Source organism: Manis pentadactyla, chromosome 11 (genome assembly GCF_030020395.1).
Source record: "Manis pentadactyla isolate mManPen7 chromosome 11, mManPen7.hap1, whole genome shotgun sequence".
Lineage (NCBI taxonomy): Eukaryota > Metazoa > Chordata > Mammalia > Pholidota > Manidae > Manis > Manis pentadactyla.
In genome coordinates, this window is record NC_080029.1 from 15,233,122 (window position 1) to 15,257,453 (window position 24,332).

The 24,332-nt window shown below is 33.7% G+C and overlaps 1 protein-coding gene across 8 annotated transcripts in view; it reads right to left on the reverse strand.

Moving 5' to 3' along the window:
• Positions 1–454: 454 nt before the first annotated feature.
• Positions 455–24,332, reverse strand: part of SPATA7 (spermatogenesis associated 7) — a 30,269-nt gene continuing 6,391 nt past the window's right edge. Inside the window, exons 2-11 of one of the 8 annotated variants that reach the window (XM_036882470.2) lie at positions 23,840–23,914; positions 21,854–21,949; positions 18,759–18,806; positions 12,610–12,743; positions 9,138–9,613; positions 7,924–7,990; positions 6,150–6,265; positions 3,875–3,949; positions 1,382–1,439; positions 455–1,142 (exon numbers count right to left, since the gene is read on the reverse strand). In XM_036882470.2, coding sequence (XP_036738365.2) covers positions 564–1,142; positions 1,382–1,439; positions 3,875–3,949; positions 6,150–6,265; positions 7,924–7,990; positions 9,138–9,613; positions 12,610–12,743; positions 18,759–18,806; positions 21,854–21,949; positions 23,840–23,914 — 1,724 coding nt within the window. In that variant the 3' untranslated portion in view covers positions 455–563. The remainder of the gene's footprint in view (positions 1,143–1,381; positions 1,440–3,874; positions 3,950–6,149; positions 6,266–7,923; positions 7,991–9,137; positions 9,614–12,609; positions 12,744–18,758; positions 18,807–21,853; positions 21,950–23,839; positions 23,915–24,332) is intronic. The other 7 variants (XM_057488239.1, XM_036882472.2, XM_057488238.1 and 4 more) reach the window with 7 other exon arrangements.

Here is a 24,332-nt window from a genome sequence, read left to right on the forward strand (position 1 = left end):
GTCACTGAGAAGGCCTTAAACAATCTGGTGGCTCCAGCAAAGTGAGGAAGTTTGAGCCAGGGCAGTGAGTCTGAGAGTCACATGGATGAGGGGGGAGAGGGAGGGAGAGAGAGACATGAAGAAGCAAGCAGCGATGTTGCGAGCTGCCTATGGAAAGCGCCAAGTGCCAAGGAACAGTGGGCGGCCTTGAGGAGCTGAGGATAGCCAGTGGCCACCAGCCAGCAATGGACAAATGCACTCAGATCTCGGGCTACAAGAAGAGTTCTGCCAACAGCCTGGAAAGAGATTGGAAGATTGTCCCCTTAGTCAAACCTCCAGATCACACCATAGCCCCAACTGACACCAGGATTGTAGCGAGACCAAGAGCAGAGGATCCATCTTAGCTGTGCTTAGACTTTTGATCCACAGAAACTGTGGGACAAATAATACATGTGTGTTGTCTTAAGCTACTAAATTTATAGTAATTTATTATTCAGCAAGGAAATGAATATAGAAATCCTTACATATATATATATATATTTAAAGAATATTCAACTACTGGCCATTTAGGACATTTATTAAGATCAGACATCCACAGGGCAGTCCTCAATGCTCATTTCCATGACTTTAAGAGTTGGTTCTTGCATGTCATGACTATTGTCACCTTTGACACCACAGAGCTGAACAGACTGGGAGAGTGCTGGGCCATCACAGCACAATTCATCTAAACTCTCGGCCTTTTCTGTGTCACTGTCACCTTCAATGACAGTCACAGAGGTTTCCTGGCCTGTTGGGCTGTCTGAAATACCTGGATTTTTTTCATCCCAAACTGAAGGTCCAAGATCTGTTTCATCATTCACCTGCTGATCTACAACCCCTTCTCGATACTTTGACTTATAGATGGGCAGGGAAAATTCATCTGGCGAAGAGAATATCTCTTCTTCATCCTTTGGTATAGACAATAACATATCCAAAGCTTTTTGGTATTCTTGCCGTTCCTGTTGAACTGTTGTATCTTTTTCATTTTTATATTCTTCCGAATTCTCAATCTTTTCAAAATCATGTAAATTCAACATATCAACACCATCCAGCTTCCCCAAGTTTTCTGTGGCTGTGCAGCCTAAATTCACCTTCAGGATATGCAGCAGGTGGTGCATTTTTTCCTAGAATTAAGAAAAAAACAAGAATAATCACATTAAGCTAGTCAAATTGTATTACTTTTGTCTGCACTACTGCTAATCTCAGCAGGATGAATTCTCCTTCCACCCCACCCCCACCCAACACAAAAAAAGTGTAAGGGAAAAACATGTTTGCTTTTAATGCATTCTTTGTGGGTATGGAAAAACTTCAAAGTTCTTTATATATCAGCATTTTTCTAATGAAGTTCTAAAGAAAGACAAACCTCCTCCAAAAGATGTTTATTTTGTTTTATGTGTCGCTCAAACAGTCGTTCTAAAAACCTACAAATGACAAGTAAAAATGTTAGTCTCAAAAATCAGAAAAACAACTGATATAAAATAGCCATGCAATGACTAAACTATAAAGGTTGGAAAACATTTTTTAGATTACTCCTTTTCTTTCCAAAGCTAAACAAACATGAATCCTTCTCCATTCTGTTAAGTTCTCCAGTTTGGAAGATAGGATGGCTTCTATGTGATGGATGCCAATATTTCTGAAAGATTGCATGCTACTTATACTTCTGCGAATAAAATATTTTAAATCAGGTCCAAAAATTCCCTCTGTCTCACATACCCCAGGAAGCTTTCTCTTTTTTTCTCACACATTATATACAAATACCAAAAACCTCTCCTTTCCCTCCTTTCACATACACACCACCCCCAAAACCAAACCCTAAAGAAAATAACTCTTAGAGTTATTTTACAATGATTCCTAGATTATGGAAAACATTCCACTGATGGTAAATCTATGTAATAACCTAAAGTTAGCACTTACTAAGCACCACTAAGTGGTACACATTTGTGCTTGACACATAATAACCATTTGTTCTAATTGTGACCAATATTGGGAGGGAAAGGTATTGTTAAAAACTATTTTATAAAGATGAGAAAAATGACATCTCTAAGAAAATATGTCTGGCTGCAGGGAATTTATTCTTTCAACTAGATCATGCTTGTCTTGCTATCACATGAATATATCAATAGGTTTCTTGAAAAACAACTCACTTGTTACCATTTCTTATTATCAGTAAAGCCAACCTTAGATTTAGTAGTCCTGAATTATTTAGCAATTTTTAAATAGCCCAAGAAATCTGTGCCCTATATTTTACAACTACTGTTGATGTTTTGGACTACTCACTCCTAGACATTTTTCTATGCATATGTACTTCTTATCAAAACTGGAATTAAATAATACATACTGTTTGGGTACCTATTTTGTTTTTTTAATCTACTATATATTTTGAACATCTCTCTGTATCAATAAACTCACTTTCACCACATTTTAAAAAATATCTGAGCAGAACTTACTCTTTTAAATATTCTACAATTAATTTAACCAAACCTTCACTATTCAACATGTAGACTGATTAAATTTTTTGGTGCTATTATGAAAAATTTTGCAATAAGCAGGCCTATAATCTAAGAAAAAAGGTAAGTTTTTCAAAAGCATAAATACCTATGTTTTATGCAAAAATTTCTGCTTTTGTTTTTGCTTGTAACCTTTGCTTTATTTTTGATTTACAGTTTGGAGTTTTACAGTTTTTATTGTATGGTAAAAAAACACATCATGTAAAATTTACCATCTTAACCATTTTTAAGTTCAGCAGTGTTAAGTATATTCACATTTTGTTGTTGAACAGGTCAAAAGAATTTTTTCATCTTTCAAATCTTAAACCCGATACCTATTATGCAAGCATTTTAAACCTTTTTTAAATGAAAGAGGTAAATAGAATTATTGTCAAAAAACTTTGGTCTTTCTGGTGTCTTTTTATACCAAAAAAAAATGTTTGCTTTAACTGAGAAAAAAAAAACCCCACATAGAAATAGAAATAATTCATTAGGAATGTCTGTACTTGACATATTATTATGAGATGAAAAGGCATGTAGTATACCTAATGGGATCCTATGATACATAATGTAAAGTGGGGCTCAGTGCCCAGTGATCGTCAAACTGTTCAAGCTAATTCAGGACAACATAGTTTCCTTAAGATATGCAATACCTAATCTGGTTTTGCAAACTTTGTATTTCACCCCCAGTGTGCAAACCTAGCTTCTACTTTATCCTCACTGGTAACATCTGTAACAAAAATGTTTGCCTTTGGTTTTCCTGAAGGCTTCAAGTAATAAAATGAGATGGTGGATCTTTGCAAATCAGAAGCAAAAATTTAGTTTACTTGTCTATTGTAACTAAAACATATAATAGTGTATATGTGTGTTTGTGTGTGTATGTGTGTATATTTCTTTTGGTATACTCTGGATTTTTACATGGATGATAATGTCTCTTATTAACTTTCAAATATGCAATGCAATACAGTATTATTGACTAAAGTCACCATGATGTACATTATAGCCCCATGACCTATTTATTTTATAGCTGGAAGTTTGTACCTTTTCATAACACCTTCACCCATTTTGTCCACCCTCAACCCCCCCCCACCTCTGGCAACCACCAGTCTCTTCTCTGTATCTAACAGAGATAATATTATTTAAATAGGAAAATCCCTTTTTTTCTATAATTCCCCCAAACTGTGAATTTGCCTTAGAATATACATTAAAAAGTCCTTACAATTTGCTATCAATTATAATAATATGCTCCCTAAGAAAGCAATATAAGTTTTAATTTCCTAATATGTGGAAATAACTTTAAAAAATTAACACCATAATGAAGAGTATGTAATGTACTGTTCAACATCATTATATAATTTAAAACATCGAACCTGTTTGAAAATAAACCAAGTTTCAAAATTTCATCTGTTATATCTTCAATGAAATTCAGATACAGCAGTTCTTCTCTGTGAAGGAAAAGCATAAAAATTATTGCTGACTTACTGTTTAGGCTATAGAAATAAACAAGAGTACTTAACTACTATTACAAATGCACTTCCATCTTACATTGTTAAGAGTAATGTTATGAAACAAATATGTCTACTTTCTGAAATTATGCAAAGATAAATACTTATTAAAGATGAGAAAATATTCCCTAATAGAGTAAAATTTCATAGATGTCTGCAACATTCATTCAGCAGTAAAAAATAAGCTGGGATTAAACAAAACAAAACAAAGCAGAGAGTCACCAAGGGCAAGAAGGCTACCACATGTGGCCCCTGGGGGCGTGGGCTTCCCACAGGTTCGTGTCCTGGGCCCCTGGCCAGGCCAGCAGCAGAGGTGTGAGCCTTTCTCCGCACAGCACTTGAAGGCGGGGAAAGAGGAAAGCTGTCCAAAGAAGCAGGAATTTCAGCTATAAAATCCTGTTCTGCTTCTAGGAGAGTATCTTGTTTTAAGGTTGGGAGATCGACTGAGCAAAAAAAAATTATTTTTCTCAAAATGTTTGGAGAGGAGGAAAACACTCTAATAAGAAAATCTGTGTACATAAATATAGTGACAATTTTTAACTACATGGACACTCTTCATTATATTAGTTTATGAGCTAACTGTATTTTAGTAGTTATTTCAAAAACATTAGGATACTATTTAAAGTTTGATTTTAATTAGCAGAAATTAGTGAATTGGCAGAAAAATGTAAGTAGAAGTAATTCATTGCTGAATAAATAAATATAAGAATAGTTAATATGCAATTCAAATAAATTAAAATGAATAAAGAGTTTTACTTTCAAACTGATTCACAGGCTCTAATATTTAAGCTGCAAGTTGAGAATAAACAAAGCTACACAGAAAGATTATTTCCCCTGAAAAATGCAGCTTAATTAAAACAACATTAAAACCTAAAAGTATAGTATCTGCAAAGAACTGGTGAGGTTAGAAATTCCAGGGAGTGCATCCTGAGCTATCAAAAGTCTGCATTTCTCCAAAACTCTTCCCTTTATTCTTTATTATTTTTACTTATGAAAATAAACATGAATTATGGCTGCTAATATAAAAAAATAGCAGGTTTTATTAATCTAAGGACACATTTCCTGTGGATTTAAAGATGAAGTGATGGATAATTATTTCAGAAAATTCTGGTCATTTTCTCAAATTTAGCTTGTATTACATGATTGAACCCCAAAGCTTGTTGTAAGAGAGATTAGTGTTCAATTCTGACTTCTTTAATACGGTTCATATGATTCTTAATTCTGGATTTCCAGTAAGCAAAATGAAGAGGTCAGAAAGATCTTAGAGTGGATTTTTCTTCCTGAAGGCGGCTGTAGGGAATACTGACATACTGTCCTGGAAAAAGAAAATTAAAATATTTGAACATAAAAAAGATTGGGAATATGTAATAAAGAAATACATATTTTTTTAGGTCTTTATCTTTATTGCACACTGGCTCATGAGTAGCTTACAGATCTTAAGTTATGAATAGCAATGATCCCCCACAGCCCTCCCTAGGAAAGGCCTGAGAGAGGCCATGGGCCCTGAGGAATCGCGTGTGCGTGCCTTCTGTCTGCTGTCTGTCTCATTCTTGCCCTCTTTTTAATCTCTAACCCTTTTTACAGTTCCACATCCTTCATCTCATATCTAATCTCTAACACTGGAAAGGCTTTTGACAGCAGAAATTATCACAGGCATTTTTTAGGTTTTATGCTATCTGCTAACTTATCATTTTTATTTAGCTGCCACATTCCATAATCACTAAAGATGATAAGCTTTGAAAAATAGTGCCAATACATAGCATGGACAGATAAAGCACTGGCATATAGTGAATATTCAAAATCACAGATTACAAGTCTTCAGTGCTGTTTGTGCCATGTGATTAGCATCACGGCCAGGGCATGTCTTGAGGAAAGTCCTTTTTCACATGAATACAAGCCAGTGTCCCTTTTTCCTTTATTACTAATGAATTAACAAGATGAATTCATTTAAAGTGTTACTGAGTACCTCCTTTGTAAACTTCCCTTAGTAAAACTAACACTGCCTCTGAATCGTATGACACCAGCAGAGATCAGAGTGCATGCCGTTACAGCATTACTTATGTTCCAAGTACTGTGTCTTATGCAGGGAAGCAGATGGAGGAAGACAGTTGAAATGATTCTCCTGTAATAAGCTGTCTACCTTGATGAGGAGCACTGAACAGCACCGTCTTTAATCTCATCCCATGGTAAACCAGGCCCTTGTACAGGTAAAGGGATGATTTTTCCTTCAGTGCCGTATGTCACACAATTAGATGCCTGGGGATGCAATGAGAAGAAGAAACCTTCATTTCAAAAATAAATTATGAAAGAAATAAAGCAAAACAACAAACTTCAAAAAAAGTTGAGGAAAGATAATCAGATTAGAGATTTTTACCTATCTTATAGATAAAAGTGATTGATACATTACAACAAAGGATGTTGGAGAATACATTTTCCATCCAAACAAGACTTCTCTCTCAAATTTCTTTAAAGTGAGGTTAAAAAAACCTTATTTCTTGTATTTTAATAAGGGATATTTTCAATAACATTATGGAATTACCACAAATAAACATATAAAGAGAAAATGAAGCAAATCTGCAAGTAAACTTAAGAAAAAATATCCCATCATTCAGAAATTCAAATAGCCCACCTGTTTCAAATGCCAACATACAGATTATGTGGATCGAGTGGTAACTCTGGCAGTATTATTAATAATAAGCAGGCAAAACTAATGGCAGTTTACTTTTATAGAATCCTTACGATGGGCCACACACTATGCCAAGCCTTTACTTGCATTGTTAGATTGAATCTGTAAATGCTGATTTATGTATACTGCTTTACATTTTTAAAAGTACTGTTAAAATGTTGGTCTAGTGCGGTTAATACTCTATTAGCTTCCTCAAGTATACTGCTGGTGGTACTGATTATGGGATAAGGAGACAACCATTTTCTTATGGGTAATGGATAAATATTTGGAGCACAATGTCATAAAAATAGACTTCTGCTTTCATTTATTTATAACCTACAGAACTAACTCTCTTCCTAAATCTCAGCTGGTCATAGCCATTGTTTAGTAAGTTCTTGTTAGGCTAGGCATCTTACCCACATCATTTCTTCCTTTCAATGATCCTGCACATTAAGTTCAGTTTTTCTAGATATGGAAACTAAGCTGGAAGAGGCTAAATTATTTGTCCTTGGGCCTGAAGCAGCAAGGTGCTATGCCAAACAGCTATTAATGGCTGAGATGGAAACCAACAATCCTCTACCCATTTTCAGAAGGGAAGAGGAAAGTTAAGTGTGATTATATTTTATCCTTATATCCCTGAATCTATATGTAACATTTAATAGACAAACCATTTTTATAACAAATTTAAATTTAAATTAATATTTTTATTTGGGGAATAATCAGTTTATCTCAAAATCAAACTAAAAGCTGTAATATTTTAGAAGAAATGATTGCTAAGCATTCAAAATATAAACACTGTAAAAAAGAGCTTTATGGGTCTAGAAAAAGTAAAAATAAACATATCTATCTAGTCTTATAAAATGTATATTTCCAATAATACAAGTGGCAATTAGAAATATACAGGCATAGAAACTAAAGTAACTTCTGCACAACTTTGCTGGCTCCTTTCGTGATCCAAGTTTGCATCTTTGAAATCAACATTTAAGGTATTTTATTCATCCACCCATCTATCAGTCAGCCAACCTAACACCTAGAAAAGATGCAAACAACAAATGATTTCCCAGATTGGCAGGATCCATCTGGCCAGTCACAGAGAGCTATAACCATTTGTAAATAAGCAATCCTTCCATAGAACGGCTATATCATATGCGAGAAGTGCCACCAGGAGATTACTCTGCACAGTCCAAGTAGCTCTACATATTCTATTAGGTTAAAACAGTGGAACACAAAGAGATCTCATTATTATTACCTGCTTTATGTTCACGTCTGAATCTGTGAAGTTCTTAGTCTCAACTGCCTCAAAATCAGATTTAAAGCTGTAATGTTTTAAAATAGTTGTTAAGCCTTCAAAATATAAACACTGTAGTAATGAGCTTTATTGTCTAAAAAATAAACTCAAACATAAGAGATAAAACCCATCTATTCTTATAAAAAGTGTAATTTATAATTATATAATCAGGAAATTGATTGGGTTTGGACTACATATGCTTCTTTTCCTTTTTCTGAAGAGCAGCTAGATTACAATCGGACAGAATGGGGCTAGGGAGATAGGAACTAGGATCTTTAAAAGCTGTCATAATCAGAAAAGGATATGATACAATTGCTCTCCTTATTTCTCCCTCATTTGGTAATAAGTTCTATCAGAGATTCAATTCCTTAATTCTTTAATTAAATGTATACAGACTCAACTGATATTACTGTACCTCTTACCTCTATCCAGAGAAGAGAATATTAGACTTACATTGCTTTTTTTCACATTCTAAAATAACTAAAACCTAGTACCAGATAAGTATTTGTTTATATAACACTAGGAAAAACAATCACAAATCAGGTACCACTTAATACTTTACAAGATTTGTTTCTTCAATCATTTGGCAAACTTTTACTGAATATTCATTATGTTCCAGGCACTGTCATACATGAAAACATTAATGAGGCAAGTTACACTTAATTTCCAGAAATTATCCCAGTTGTCTTAATTATTCCTGGGGAGTTGCTGCCATATACGACTGGGGTTCAGTATTTGCAAGGAACACAGCACAAGAATTGTTAGATAAACAGTTGTTTTTTTTTCCCTCTATAGCCCATTATTTTGCCATTTAAACATGAATCAACAGTCATATTTACATAAATGCTGTTTGATGACATTTTAAGGACTCTCTCAAAGTATATTTAAAAATATACACAAGTTCTAGTACCTTGTTTGAAATAATACATTAAAATATGTAACATTCATGTTTATAAGGAGCTTTATAAGTTTACTAGCTTTTTATTTTTTCCACAATTACTCTGATAGTTCTAGTGATACACGTAAATGGAAAAGTCACATTGACCTCATTCCACTCAAAGGGCAGTACCGCATTTTAAGTGTGGAACATAAGGTACATGATATAAAATACAGGATATTTATTTAATTTCTGCAACATCCTGAAGTGTTTACAGTTAGCTGTTCATGTGCCATACCTGCTTAACTCTGTCTGGGTTTCGGCTTCTATCCGCTGATCTGAAATATCCTTTTTTTTCTTGGCAGGTGTATAGTATCGATATTGTGACAGGAAAGACTTTGCTTCTGTTTTTAAAGTGCGTGGAGTGAATGGCAAATGTCTGTTAGAAAAGAGTTCAGAATGTTTATCCAAAAGGTCCCCACTGGGCGCTTTGGAAATAACTAACTGAAACCGGTGGGAATTTGGCAATGGGCTCCTGGGTCGCCTGCTAAAGGAGGCTCTAGAGCACAGTTTTCTGGGCCTGGAGGCCGTGTGATTCACGTTGGACAGGGAGGAACTGGAGTTTTTCTCAGTGCCATTTGGGAGGACTTTCTTGGAATTAGGCAGACTTAGGTGTAGTCTCTCTGAAGAAGTTACTGGTGACCTTGTAAAGGACAGAAATCCATTTGCTTCTTCAATTAACATACCATCTTCATGTTGTGGTTCTCCTGAAGGCTGAAGACATTTGGTTTGATATCATCAATTACATTGACAGATTCTTATAATTGGGGATCTGCAGGTTATACATTCAGAAATGGTTGCCTCAGGAGTCTACAAAATTAACTTGTTCCTGAGGGTGTTAGCATTTATACAAAGTTCTATTCGTTTTGAATTATTAATATATACAAATGAAATTCTAAATATAAATAATAGCAATAATTTTTCTTTCTAAAACTAAAAAAAAAACAATTAATAACATACATCTTTTTTTTGGCCTTGAACTTATGTCCTGAGGTCTACTGGCAGATCTCAGTTTTACCTGAAAGTTTCCAAACCCATAGTGAGCACTAATCCCCTTCTCAGCCACCCCTGGTGGCAGCATCCTCCCCCCAGCCCCCGTCTTGTCATTACGGCAGTTCTCAGTGACAGCCGTTCCCCTTCGCCTTCAAGGCTTTGACGAAATGAAAGGAACTTTTCCTTAGGAGTAGGGAAAGCTTTGAAAGGGAAGGTGTTTTTGGATTGCTCCGTCTCTTTTTTTTTTTTAACTTAAGTGTCATTGATATACAACCTTATATGGGTTTCAAATATACAACACAGTGGTTCAACAGTTACCTATGTTATTAAATCCTCACCCCCTCTAGTGTGGTCATTATCTATTAACACAGAAAGATGTTACAGAATCGCTGACTGTATTCTCTGTGCTGGAGGGACTGCTCCATTACTTTAACTGGAAAAACCATTTCTACAGGGCATCTGTAAAGTCTAAAAACATAAGTATTTTATTTTTTACATATTAGATTCCTGAGAAGCCTTGTCTATGATTTCAGACTTTATGGACATGTGTGTATTCCTTACAGAACTCTGAGGCACTTCTTTAGGTGGGGGGGAGTTACAGAAGCTGAGGTGCAAATGGCTAGGATTTAGCCATTACATCTGTTCTGTAAGCTCACAGGGAGAAACCAGGAGGAAGATGAACAAGCTGAGGAGGGAGAAGCCAAGTGCTTCCTATGTGTAAGGTACTGTTCTTGCCATTGAGCAGATAAAAGAAGAACTTCTATCATTGCTACTAATATGTGTAGTCTTATGTGCCAGGTAGCATGCTAATTAATTTACACATACTACTCATTTAATCCTCACATTGGCTTCTGGATGGTGGTTTAATTATTACCTCTATTTTGTAGATGAAGAAACTGAGGTGCAGGGTCTTACAGATTTGAACCCAGGCTGGGCCTATGCTCTTTACCATTACATTATCTATTTTAAAGATGCACTTGAAAATTGTGTATTTTAAACTTTTTATGCTACCAGGTATTTTAAACTGATTTTAACTCTTTTCTGGTAGTGAGCTATCAGCTAACCTATGTACTAATTTATCTAAGGAAGACAGATACCTGGATATTGTGATTATTGCCTAATATACATCAGGTCACCTATTTCCTTTCCTTAACCCTATCCCAAATAAATGGCAAAATTACTCAAAGCAAGTAATTATTTTGGCATAAAATTTTAGTTGATTACAGTACTCATTGGTTAATGACTTCAATATGTATGTTAGTTTAAAAAGTGCTCCCAAAGTAGACCCACACTGCAGCTCGTATACCAGAAGAGTGTCTCTCTGGGAAGAAATTTCTCAATATTATCTAAAAAATCCTATAGGGCTATTAAGTAATAATTACAGGAACTATATTTACATTTAGAGGAACAGTACATATGGGGATCAGAGCAAGCAGACATAAATAAAGCATTAGATTGCCTGTAAGAAAATTCTTCTCAGTAATGGTTATTTAATAAAATTAAAAACCAAAGAAAGTCTTTAAAGGCAGAAACATACTCCCATCTGTCTGAAATTGGCTGGATACACTGCTTTTGAACTGACTGAAGGCATGGAAATTTTCTGTATTTTTATGTCTCATAATCCCTCCTTTGCCCTACTTTTTCTTTCCTTGGAAACCAGGAGAAGATAGTATGGAATCAACTATGCTGAACTGCTTTTTTGACATTACATAATTGTTTCCTTTTGCTACGAACATAAAAAGCTTGGATGGATATAATTGTCCCAGAAAATATGTAACACACTGGTAAATTTACCAAAATTTGAATAGTAGATTAGTATAAAGGTCTAAAATCAGAAAAGGGTTCCTCAACTATATGTCAAAGGAACAAAAATTCTGGTGGTAATTTGACCACTTTCTTATGTCATCCTTCCAGTTCAATGCAGTTTTTTTGTAAACTGTTTATGTGATTCAGGAATTTGTGGAAAATTATAATCATTATATAATTTATACATTCATAATGTTTATATGTTAAGAGCATCTATCCAATTTTATAATCATGGACCAATTGCATACTAAATCTTTTTCAGGGTTAATATCAGAAGAAATAGAATACAAAGATTTTTCCAGTTGTCAGTTTTTGAAACAGTTGAGGAATCAATTTAATTGCAGAATAGGATGGCTACAAATTATTGAAAAATTTGGTTAACATTTGTTTTACAAAAACGTTTCAACATGTTATAAAAGAAACTGAAAGCTCTTGATGTTTATTGTTTTATACTGCTTGAAAAGTGTTTCATAGGTCTATTTAGAAATATAGACCACATCCATGTGTTCAGTTAATCTTCATAGCTCTTAGTAAGTACTGTACCAGTGATGTGAGTAAGTGGTGAATAACCGTGTGGGGGTGTACAGGGTGCAGAACGAAGGCACTGAAGGCCCTGAGGTAAGAGCACATGAGTAAAAGAGCAGCCTGAGAGTATGGGCTATTGAAGGAAAAGGTTTTAGATTATCCGATCTCATGCCCATTCGTTTAAGTATTTCTAAGGCTGCTTTCCAATGGCACAAGGGCTATGACAAGATTGTGTGACTGAAAAGGCCGATTTATTTACTATCTGGCTCTTCACAGGAAAAGTTTACTGCTGATTTATAGTAGCCATGTTACTACAAAGTTAGGCTGTACCACTAATGAAATACCTTAGACACATCTGCTTTTAACAGATAAAAATACTATCTTACCTTTTGTAGAGTGTGAAGTAATGACTTGGGATTATTTTTAGAATTGGATGGCACTGCAGTTTTATTTAATTTCAACTCCTTTTCACATTGTGCTAATTCCTTTTTGAGTTTCTCTCTTCGTTGTTGGTCTGCATCTGAAGGGGCAAACAAATCTTTTATAATATAGAACAAAATAGAAAAATCAATACTCATAGCATAGTTTTTTCCTTGCTAAAAATGTTCAAACTATTGGTAAGTCAAAAAAAATTCATATACATTTCTGCATAAAGAGAAGTTAACAAATATTTAATTTACAGAAACTTAAAATGGATTGACTATTTAAAGACCATAACAAGATGTGACAACCTGGCTAAGCTTAAGGGCTCAAGAAAGTAATTCCTAGAAGATACTCATAGAGATATCAGTGTTAGAAATAAATGCTTGACCATGGTTACTCTGTAATCACCAAATGCAGTCTGAATTAGTTCAGAGACTGTCCCCGAAAATATTGTCAATACCATCACATAGCATAAGAATTTGTTTTATGTGACTTTTATAAGATAGCATTAAATTTAAAATGTTATTTTCTATCAGGATAACTGACTTTATTTCTTTTAACTGCTATTTGTTTAAAATATAAATGAAAATTGATTTCACACTTTAGTATGCTTTAAGTCAGGTACTGGCCTATTATCAAAGACTTATTGTATAAAGACTGAAAATGATGACATGAAAGCTGGTCAAATGTTAAATATTTAAGGTTGGCTACAAGTAAAATGACTCACATATTCATATAAAATTAAAAACATATACTTTTTTATTGAAATTTATCCAAATTTAATGGACAAGATAATTTCCAAGTTTCAAATCACTCTGCTTTGAATCAGAATTTATAAAAATTTCTATAAGCTTAAAAAACAAACTAAGGTAATTTATATACAGATTAAAAGTTTCAACTGTAATTATTAAGAAAAGTAATAAGCATGCTAAAGTAAATGTATTATTTAAAATGTAGACTGAAATATTACTTTCAGCTTGTTCTCTCCTCAAATAGTTGCTTAATGAATGTGATAACTAAATTATAGCAGATGATCTTTGTGGAGTGAATGAAATAGAATTTTCTCAGATTGATTATATTACTTACAGTAAAACAACTGAATAGAAAATATGACTGTGTCTTCAGACACTATGTTATTAAATACTCTGTATTAACAAATCTGTCCAACCTATTCATGTAAGAAAAGTCTCCTCACACTATATATAAAAATCGACTTTAAATGGATCACAGACCTAAATGTAAGAGTTTCAAGTATAAAACTCTTAGAAGAAACCATAGGAGTAACTCTCTAGGACTCTGGGTACAGCAAAGATTTCTCAGATACAGCACCAAACACAGCAATTAAAAAAAAAAGATGTTAGACTTAATCTAAATGCAAAACTTTCACACCTTTTCAAAAGAAACACCCTTAAGGAAATAAAAAGGCTAGCCACAGAGGAGGAAAAAATACTTGCAAATCATGTATCTAATAAAGGACTTGTATCCAAAATATTTAAATAACATACAAGTCATTAATAAGAAGACAAATAACCCAATTAAAAAATGGACAGAAGATCTGAACAGATACTTGTCAAAGATCAAGATAGCCAATAAGCATATGAAAAAAATGCTATACATCATCAGTTATGAGGGAAATGCAAATTAAAGCCACAATGAGATACCACTTCATACCCACTAAAATGGCTATATAATCAAAAAGAAAGTCAGTAACAAGTACTACCAAGGATATGGGATAACTGAAATCCTATTATGTTGGACATAGGAATGTAAAATAGTACAGGCACTTTGGAAAACAGTTTGGCAATTTCTTAAAATGTTAAATATAATTTTACCATATAACCCAGCAAGGGCATACTTAAGAACTCAGGTCTTGGACTTGGACCAGTACCCAAGAGAAATGAAAATTTATGTCCACTGAAGACTTCTGAACTAATGTTCATAGCAGCACTATTCATAATAGCCAAACAGAAACAAATATCCATCCATTGATGAACAAAGTGTGGAATTATCTATTCAACAGAATAATATTTAGCAATTAAAAGGAATGAAATAATGATACAGGCTATGAAATAGATGAGTTTCAAAAAACATTATGCTAAGTAAAAAGTCTAATGCAAAAAACCACATAGTGATTTAAATTACATGAAATGTCCAGAAAAGGCAAATCTATAGAGAAAGAAAGTAGGCTAGTGGTTGCCTGAGTCCAGGGATCGGAATGGGGAGCAGCTGCAAATGGGCACAAGGGACTTTTCTGGATGATGAAAATGTTCTAAAATTGGTTTATAGTGATATCTGCACAATTTTTAAACTTTAAAAATCAGTGAATCTTATGGTATGTAAATTATTGGTCAATAAAACTGCTGTAAAAAGTAAAGCCTTTCTAATGTGCTAGAATATGGAATTATTTAAATAATTCAACAGGCTATGTAGAGATATTCTACTTTAGATTCTATAAAGACTGAAATTATCACATCAGTTTCAGAACGGTGTATCTTATAAAAACAGATGACTCTAACCCAGAGATTTCTTTTTTTAATGTCTATATAATATTTCTAAGTTATATTGATTATAATGAACATCAGCTCTATAACACAAGAATAATGATTAGTAATTACACTTTAGTTTGATCATAACCTTTACAATTCTTCTAGCCATTGCAATTTTCTCCATTTACATGGCAAAAAAGAAAAGCTCCTTTCTCAATTGACTGAAAGCAGAAATACTATGGGATAAATAAGCACTAGCTAAGTCTGAATTCTAAAAACAAAGAATAGGATCAATTCTTTAAATACAACATATATGCTGTCGACTCCCCAATTTTTATTTCCACCCTGGAAATGTCTCCTGAACTCCAGACTCATATTCCAACTGGAATGTGACCAAGATTGAACTCGTTGATTCATTCCCCCTAGTCCCACCCCAGATCTCTTCCCATCATATTCCTCACTTCAGCAAATTATAATTATGTTCTTTTGGTTGACAGGCTCTATATGCTACAGTCATCCTTGACGTACTCCTCTTTTTCTCTCATTCCCTACCTACATCTAATCCATCAGTAAATACTCTTGACACTTATTTGAAATGTTTCCAGAATCCAGCCATTTCACACTCCCTCTACTGCAGCCATTGTGGTCCAAGTCACCACCATTATTCATCTGCATTCCTGTCTCCTAAGTAGTCACTCTGCTTCTACCATTGTCACTTAGACTATTCTCAACTCAGTAGCCAGAGAGATGCTTTCAAAAGTTAAACTGGCTTAGTTACTTCTCTACTGAACACCCTCCAATGGCTTCCAATTTCATTCAGAATGAACCAAAGTGCTAGCAATGGCCATGGCCTTACACGTTCTGTATCTCTCTGTCGCATCTCAAAGACCTCATCTATCACTCTTTAGCTGCCTTATTTCACCAGATGTATGGCTCTTCCTGCCATTCCCTGAATACACTGATCACAATGCCATTTCAAGGCATTTGTACTTGCCATTTCCTCGGTCATGATTGCTCTTCCCTCATTTGCCCATTTGCCTCTCCCTGATTCTTGCACGTCTCTGCCTGCCTTGTCAGTGATGCTTCTCCAAGGGACTTCCAATCTCCCTTATACTGCTTCAGTTTTTTCTATTGCCATCTGAAATATTTAATATTTACTGATTTCTTTTTATTTGATTATTGTTTGTCTCCTTCAACTAGAATGTAAGCTCTATAAAAGCATGTTCTTCATTTTGTTCACCTCTTTAGCTCCAGCCCTTAGAACAGTATTTAGCATATAGTAGATACTCAATAAATACTTGCTGAATTAATCAAGGAATACATTCCAGTGAGCTAAATGAAATTATGCAAAATGCCTGATTATGTTAAATCAGTGAATTTGGATTCTAAATCCAAGAGTTTGGTTCAGTAAGAGGATTAATACATATACTGTTTTTATTATACAACCTAAATAAAATAATCTTATTTTATATATCTATTTTTCAGGAATATAAGAATGATATATCAGTATGTCAGTATGAAAATTTAGTGAAATTTTCCAATTTAGAAGCTATCCTACTTAAGAAGAATATCTGATCTAATGACAACTGGGTAAAACCATCTTAATTTAAATGATTCAAATTTTTAAAACCTGTAAATAGTGAACAAGTTTCTTGTGCTATTAAAAACTTACTAATATGAAACAGAATAAAAAAATATAAAGCATAGAAATTAAAAATCTGGAAGGGTCCTTAGAAATTATATACTTACCTTTCATCTTACAAAAAAAAAGAAAGGAGGGTAAGAAAAGTCAAATGACTTGCCCATATAAATTGTGTACTATGGTCAAACTGGTCTTTAAAAAGATAAGATTCACACTCTTGCCTGAAATGCCCTTATCCCTCCTATAAAATTATATGACTCCCCAAATGCCTTCAGAGATATGAGAGCCTACCTGGGGAACAGAGCAGGGAGAATACAGGGTGCCACGCACAGGGCCGGACCAAGACAGTGTGCTCACTGAATGGCAGCTGGTGGTTATTGGCTCAGCTTAAGTCCTTTCTGTTCCATTAAGAAGATACACAAGAGATGGGTCCTGCTGGCTGAGATCTTTCCCAGATTGCACCTAAGGGGCATTCACCTATCTACGCTCTCCTTTACTCACTATTTAGCACGTACTCCCTTGGGTTGATATTTACTTTTTAATGTAGAAATCCTCTCCCAATTAAACTATAAATAACAAACTCAAATAGCAGTTAAGAAAAACAGTAAACTTAAAACTTACACTTTGATTTTTATATGATTACTAATAAGACAAGGACAGGCTATATTCTTCGGCTATTTTAAAGTACACATTACTTGACTTGAACTCAAATGGTCTTAAATGGTCATTTTCAGAACATTTTAAAATAGGAATTTCAAATGTTTTGGTCTGATTATTTCCTTAGTAAACACTTCTAAAAACAGAAATATTTGGTCAAAGGATAAATATATCATAATCTTATAATATCATGTCAATATGGCTTTTCAGATACATATAACTACCAAGTTATCGGTTAGATTATTAGGGTACAAACAGAAAATATTTATCTGGAGAAAAGGGCCAGGAGTAGTATTTCTAATGAAATCACTGGTAATCAACAAGCCAAGGGCAGTGAGAATCTCAGAATTTTGGAACTGAACTCTTGGCAAGCCTTTTAGTACTACCCGAATTTTTATATACAGACAAAATTTAATACAGAGAAGTCAACTAATTCATCGAGAGAAGTCACTAAATTGTCACATGGCAATTTAGTGGCAAAGCCTGGGCTCAATTCTAAGTTCCTAAATTTAAAAAGACAATCCAAATTTCTTTTATTTATGGATAATTTTTAACAGTTAGAAATTCTTCCTCAAAAGACAATACATCAACACCCTTTAGAGTGGCCACTGTCAAAACACCAGAAATAACAAGTGTTGGGGAGGATGTAGAGAAATTGGAACCCACACATTCTTTTGAGGGGGATGTAAAATGATGCAGCTGCTATAGAAAACAGTATGGTGGTTTCTCAAAAAATTAAATAGAATTATATGATCCAGCAAATCCACTTCTGGGTATATACCTAAGAAAATGAAAGCAGGGTTTCAGAGATATTAGTACATACAGGTACATGGAAGGATTATTCACATCAGCCAAAAGGTGGAAACAACACAAGTATCCACTGATTTATGGATGCAGCTGCTATAGACATACAATGGAATATTACTCAGCCTTAAAAAGGAAAGAGATTCTGACACAGGCTACAACATGGATGAACCCTGAGGACATTCTACTGAGTGAAGTAAGCTAGTCACAAAAGGAAAAACACTAGAGGAATCCACTTACATGAGGTCCCTAGAACAGTCAAAGTCAAATTCACAGAGACAGAAAGTAGCATGGGGGTTGCCAGGGTGAGTGGAGGAATTATTGGTTAATGGGTGCAGAGTTTTTCAGTCTTGACAGTTGAGAAGAGTTCTGGAGATGGATAGTAGTGATGGTTGCATGACCATATGAATATAAGTAATGCCACTGAACTGTAGACTTAAAAATAGCTAAGATGGTAAATTTACTGATATATGTAGTTCAACCATAATTTTTTTTAAAAGGCAGTATGTCAAAAATCACTTACATTTGATGCTGGTACTCATGCTCAATGGAACTGAGCAGTCCACTGCAGCTGACAGAGAAAAATAAATTATTTAATAATATTCTTAACATTTATAAATGACAACAAATATCAAATGTGGAAATCACAAAAATTTCCAGAACCTGCAAATCCTTGGTTTGATTTTTCTGGTGCTTTTAGAGAGAAAAAATATAATATCCTTGATAAAAAAATACTCTGGTTGGGATTAACAGCTCATTATATATTGCAGAAGGAAATATTAGTGAACATGAAAACATAGCAATAAAAACTACTTAAAATAAAACAGGAAAGAAAGACCGGAAAATAACAGGTTGGAGCATCCCTTAACTATCTGTATCATGCACTTAACATACTTGTAACTGGAGTCCCGAAACAAGCTTGAAAATAAAGAGCAGAATTGGAGGACCTACATCTGATTTCAAGACTTACTATAATACTATAGTAATTACGGCAGTACATACATTATTGTAATAAAGACTATAGATCAATAGAACCAAAGAATAAGTCCAGAAACAGACCCTTGCATATGGTTAACAGTCTTTCAAAAAGAGTCAAGGCAATCAAAAGGGAAAGGACTATCTCTTCAACAAATAGTCCTGGGAATATATGGATATCCCACAGGCAAAAAATTGATCCTTATATCATACCATATATAAAAACCAACACAAAATGGGTCCCAAACTTAAATGTAGGAGCTAAAACTTATATTTCTAGAAGAAAATAATGTAAGAAAATCTTAGTGACCTAAGTTTAGGCAGATTTCTTACACAGGATATGAAAAGCATAAACTATTAAAAATTGAAAAGTTGAACTTAATTTCACATGTCACAAAATATTATTTTTCTTTAGATTTTCCAACTATTTAAAATATAAACTTCATAAAATATGAATATGAACATTTAAAAACTGTTAGCTCTTTAGTGAGAAAATAAAAATAATTTAAAAAGACATTAGTGAAAACCTGGTGAAATTCAATAAGGTCTGCAGTTAATGGTATTGTATTCAATATTTGGTTTTGGTTTTAATAATTGTACTATGGTTATGTAAGATTTTAACTTTAGGGAAAGCTGGATAAAGGATTTCTGTGATACTCTGTACTATTTTTGTGACTTTTCTAAAATTATTTCATAATAAAAATTTTAAAAAGAAAATGAAAAGGAAAGTCACAGATTGGGAGAGTGTTTGCAAAACATGCATCCGATACAATAGGACCTGTATTTAATAAATAAAGAACTCTCACAACTTAATACTGAAAAGACAAACAACCCACTTAAAAAAATGGGCAAAAGGCTTGAATAGATATTTCACTAAAGCAGATATATAGATGGCAAATAAGCACAAGAAAAGTTCCTCAACATCATTAGGCATTAGGGAAACCCAAACGAAAACCCTGATGAGATACTGTATGCCCACTAGTGGCTGGAAAAGGACTGCCAAAAGGAAGTGTTGGTAGGGATTTGGAAGTGATGGAAATGCAAAATGGTAGCTACTCTGGGAAACAGGTTGGCAGTTCTCATAAAGTTAAACATACATTTACCATATTGCCCCACAATGCCACTCCTAGTAAATAAATTTATCCAAGTAAAATGGAAGCGTAAGTTCAAAGACTGTATGTAACTATAGCAGCTTTATTCCTAATGGCCAAAAGTGAGTCAAAACAAGCCAAATGTCCACCAACTGGTGAGCTGAAAACAACGGTGGTATATTCATTAAATGGAATACTACTTAGCTACAACAAGGAAGAAACACTGATACACAAAACAGCATGGATTAGTCTCAAAGCATTAGCTAATTGAAAGAAGCCAGACTCAGAACAATACATATTGCATGATTACATTTATATGAAATACTAGAAAAGGCAAAACTAGAGTGACACAAAGCAGATCAGTAGTTGCCAAGAAGTGGGGTAAAGACACTAATTGTGAAGCACTATGGAGAACTTCTGGAGTGATGGAAAATTCTACATCAGGGGTCAGTGAACTTCTGCTGTGAACATACACTTAGTAAATTCTTCAGGCCTTGCAAAGTGAAATGGCCTCTGTCACAACTGGTCAACTTTGCTTCTTAGTGCAAAAGCCACCATAGATATATGTAAAAGAATGAATGTGACTGTATTTATTTATGGACAGTGAAATTCAAGTTTCATATGACTTTCACATGTTACAAAATATTGTTCTTTAGATTTTTTCCAACCACTTGAAAATATAAATATCATTCTTAGTTCACAAGCAGAACAAAAATAGGTGGTAGGAGGATTTGGCTTTTGAGCTATAGTTAGCGAATTCCTGTGTGACAGCATGATTGTGGTGGTGGTTACACAAAAGTATATATTTTTCAAAATATTTAACTGTACACTTAAAATTAGTACATTTTATTTTATGTAAGTTATATCTCATTAAAGCTGGCAAAAAATAATAAAATAGTAAGCATCTTCTTTGTGTACTTTTTAAACTAGATTTGAAAACAAAAAAGCAGATTATAAACTTTTATTGCATTAAGATTATTTAACCACAAAAATATATTTGGGATAACATGGATAAAATAACACAGGCATTATAGACACTTCAAGTATAGTTAATAAAAATGGCATTCTGTATTTTTATGTATATATAGAGTTAGTAGTTAGTATCTCACTTACTACACCGAACACAAACCCATTCAGATACAGTTGACCCTTGAACACCAGTTTGAACTGTGCAGGTCCACTTATACAGGGATGTTTTTCAATAAATATACTGGAAAATGAGATTTGAGACAATTTGAAAAAAAAATTTCTTTTCTCTAGCTTGCTTTTTTGTAAGAATATGGTATACTATGCATATAACATACAAAATAACAGTAAATTGACTGTTTATGTTGCCAGGGTTCCTGGTCCACAGGTTATTAGTAATTAAATATGGGGGGAGTCAAAAGTTATATTTGGATTTTCAAATGCATGGGGGTCAGTGCCACTAACTCCTGCATTGTTCAAGGGTCAACTGTATAATGTGTTCATTTTTGCTACAGATTCACTCTAATTAGAAGTGAAAATGAAGATTTAAATTGGGTACAGAAAGTTCACATTTGCACATTTTTACCTTTGGCTGAAAGGATTTTATTATAGTGAACAGCCATGTGATTCTTGACCAGATGGAGAGTACTTAGTCTGAGAGAGGAGGAGTCAGTGCAAAAAGCTAAAAATTAAAACATATTTAATCATTACATATTTAAAACTAATATAAAAATCATCAGAAGAAGAACAAGTTACTGATTATTAAGCTCATTTTGATAAAATGTTCTGAAATTTAACCATGAGATGCTGACATTAATATTATCTGTGAGGTTGAGTATCTCCTGGCCTTAATCTTGCACTGATAACTGATGAATCATTGACTTTTTGGGTTCAAACCTTTCTGAGAATAATTTTACAAGCCTGAGAGTTTCAGGAAGAGATTCTAGAATAAAATCCATTACTGCACTTACAAAACTATTTCTTATCAACAGCCCTTAATCTCATAACTAAAAATGTTCAGCCGTCTGCCTGATTATAAAATAATGTTAGCATTGTTAGTAGTTGAATACATGCAGTTTGGGAAATCAAACAAATCCCCAATTCCAAAACTCTATGCAAAGATTCCATTCTGAGAGGAAAACTTCTTATTTTACAGCTGAAAATAGGTCTGCAAATCAGTTTACTGCATTCTTCTTAAAGTTGTAGGCCTTGCCTAAGACCAGTACAAATCAAGTAGATATTCCATGACATTAAACTTCTTGACCTCATCAAAACTGTTTAAAAGAAATCTTAGAAACAATTAAGCACTTATATACAAGTATAAGTGTATAAAACATAATTGTAGGCATAACTTTACAAACATTAAGAAGTTTTCGAGATGTAATACACAGCTAAAATGGAATATACAGATTGAAAAACCAATGAATTTCCTGCCCTGACTTCTAGTCTTACCTTCCAGTATACTTTGCTACTATTTTGATGAATCCTTCCAGGAAAGTTCTATGCATAATATAAGCACATACCATAACAATAAGCTTGACACAACTACTTATTACTGCAACAAACACTTACTGAAATAGATATCATGCATGCATCGCTCTAAACTCTTTGCATGTAAAACTCATTTAGTCATTAGTATCAACTTTTCATAGAAACAGGAGCACCAAGATGTGAGTAAGATCTTCAAGGTCACACAGCTTATAGGATGCAGTTCAGACGTGAACCAGCAGCTTCATACTTAGAACCACTGCGCCTATATGAACTCTGCAAACACATTCTTTAAAAAAAGTGAGCAAATTACATATTGTTCTTTCTCCTGCTTTTTTTATGTATGTATATTTTAAATCCACTTTTAATTTTTTACTTAAAATTTCTCAAAAAAAAAAAGTCTATCATACTGACTCTATGTATATACTTTATTAAAAGTGAATTAACAGAAAATACGATCTTTCATATTTCGGAGGCACTATCAAAGATTTTTCATGTAAATAAGGAAAAAAAGACTGAATTATTTTGTTTAAAAACAAAATTTTTAAGCTATAAATATAAAAGTGTATTTAAAGTTCACATTAACAATTTAAGTTTTAAAATGTGAAACACTGCAGAAAATACAGATTTCCCTTCGTAAGATTTAGAAATCCAGTTGGATCAGGAGGCCTGTAAGTTTTTGCTCCTGATACATAATGCATGTTTTCAGTGCTCTTTTTCTCTGCACAGCTTTTCCTTTTCAGCGCCCTGTCTTTAAGAGCCTCCTAATTGCCATTTTAACAAGGAAGGCATGCCTTAAGCCAGGGCAGTCTGCCAGCGAAGAGCTGGGCTGGAGCTGCAGCAGGGAGCAGAGGAGGCCAGGTCTTCATCCAGTTTGAAATGGACTCTTACATTCTCCAATCGCAAGATTTTCTCATGAATTTCTATAATAGTTAATTATAACATATTTAAAAAACTATGAAGCTCAAATATTGATTAAATGAAGTTTTTCCATCATGTCCTATAACATACAAATAGAGGAAGGAGATACGTAGTCAATCTTCTAATGATTTTTTTTTTTTAACCACTGAAATACCTCACTTACCATTACTTTTGGTGCTCAAGTGTCCTTTAAATAGGCAACGTGGACCATATTTGGGAAGAACAGAAGTTGCTCTGACTTTTAACAAAAAAAAACATGAATTAAGATAAATGAAGCACAACTTTCACAAAGACAAAAACATTTAAAAAATAATAAACTCATCTTTGCTATAACTACCAGAATCATTTAAAATTTTATTTGCTATTTCTAACCAGCAATATGATATAGCAGATAACAATTCTGCCGTACATAAAAGACTCTTTCAAGAAAATAAGTTATTTTCAAAACAGTTGTACCCTGATACTTCAGTTTCATTAGATAAAATGATAAATACATAAATTATGTTGATATATAATGACATTATTCTTTACACCACTGACCTATCAGATTTTTAAATAATTCTGAGATATAACAGAACTGAGATTTTGAGTTAATATGCGTGTATTAACTTTGCAGTTAATCAGAGGCTATTATGCCCTTAAAAATAATTTTAAGA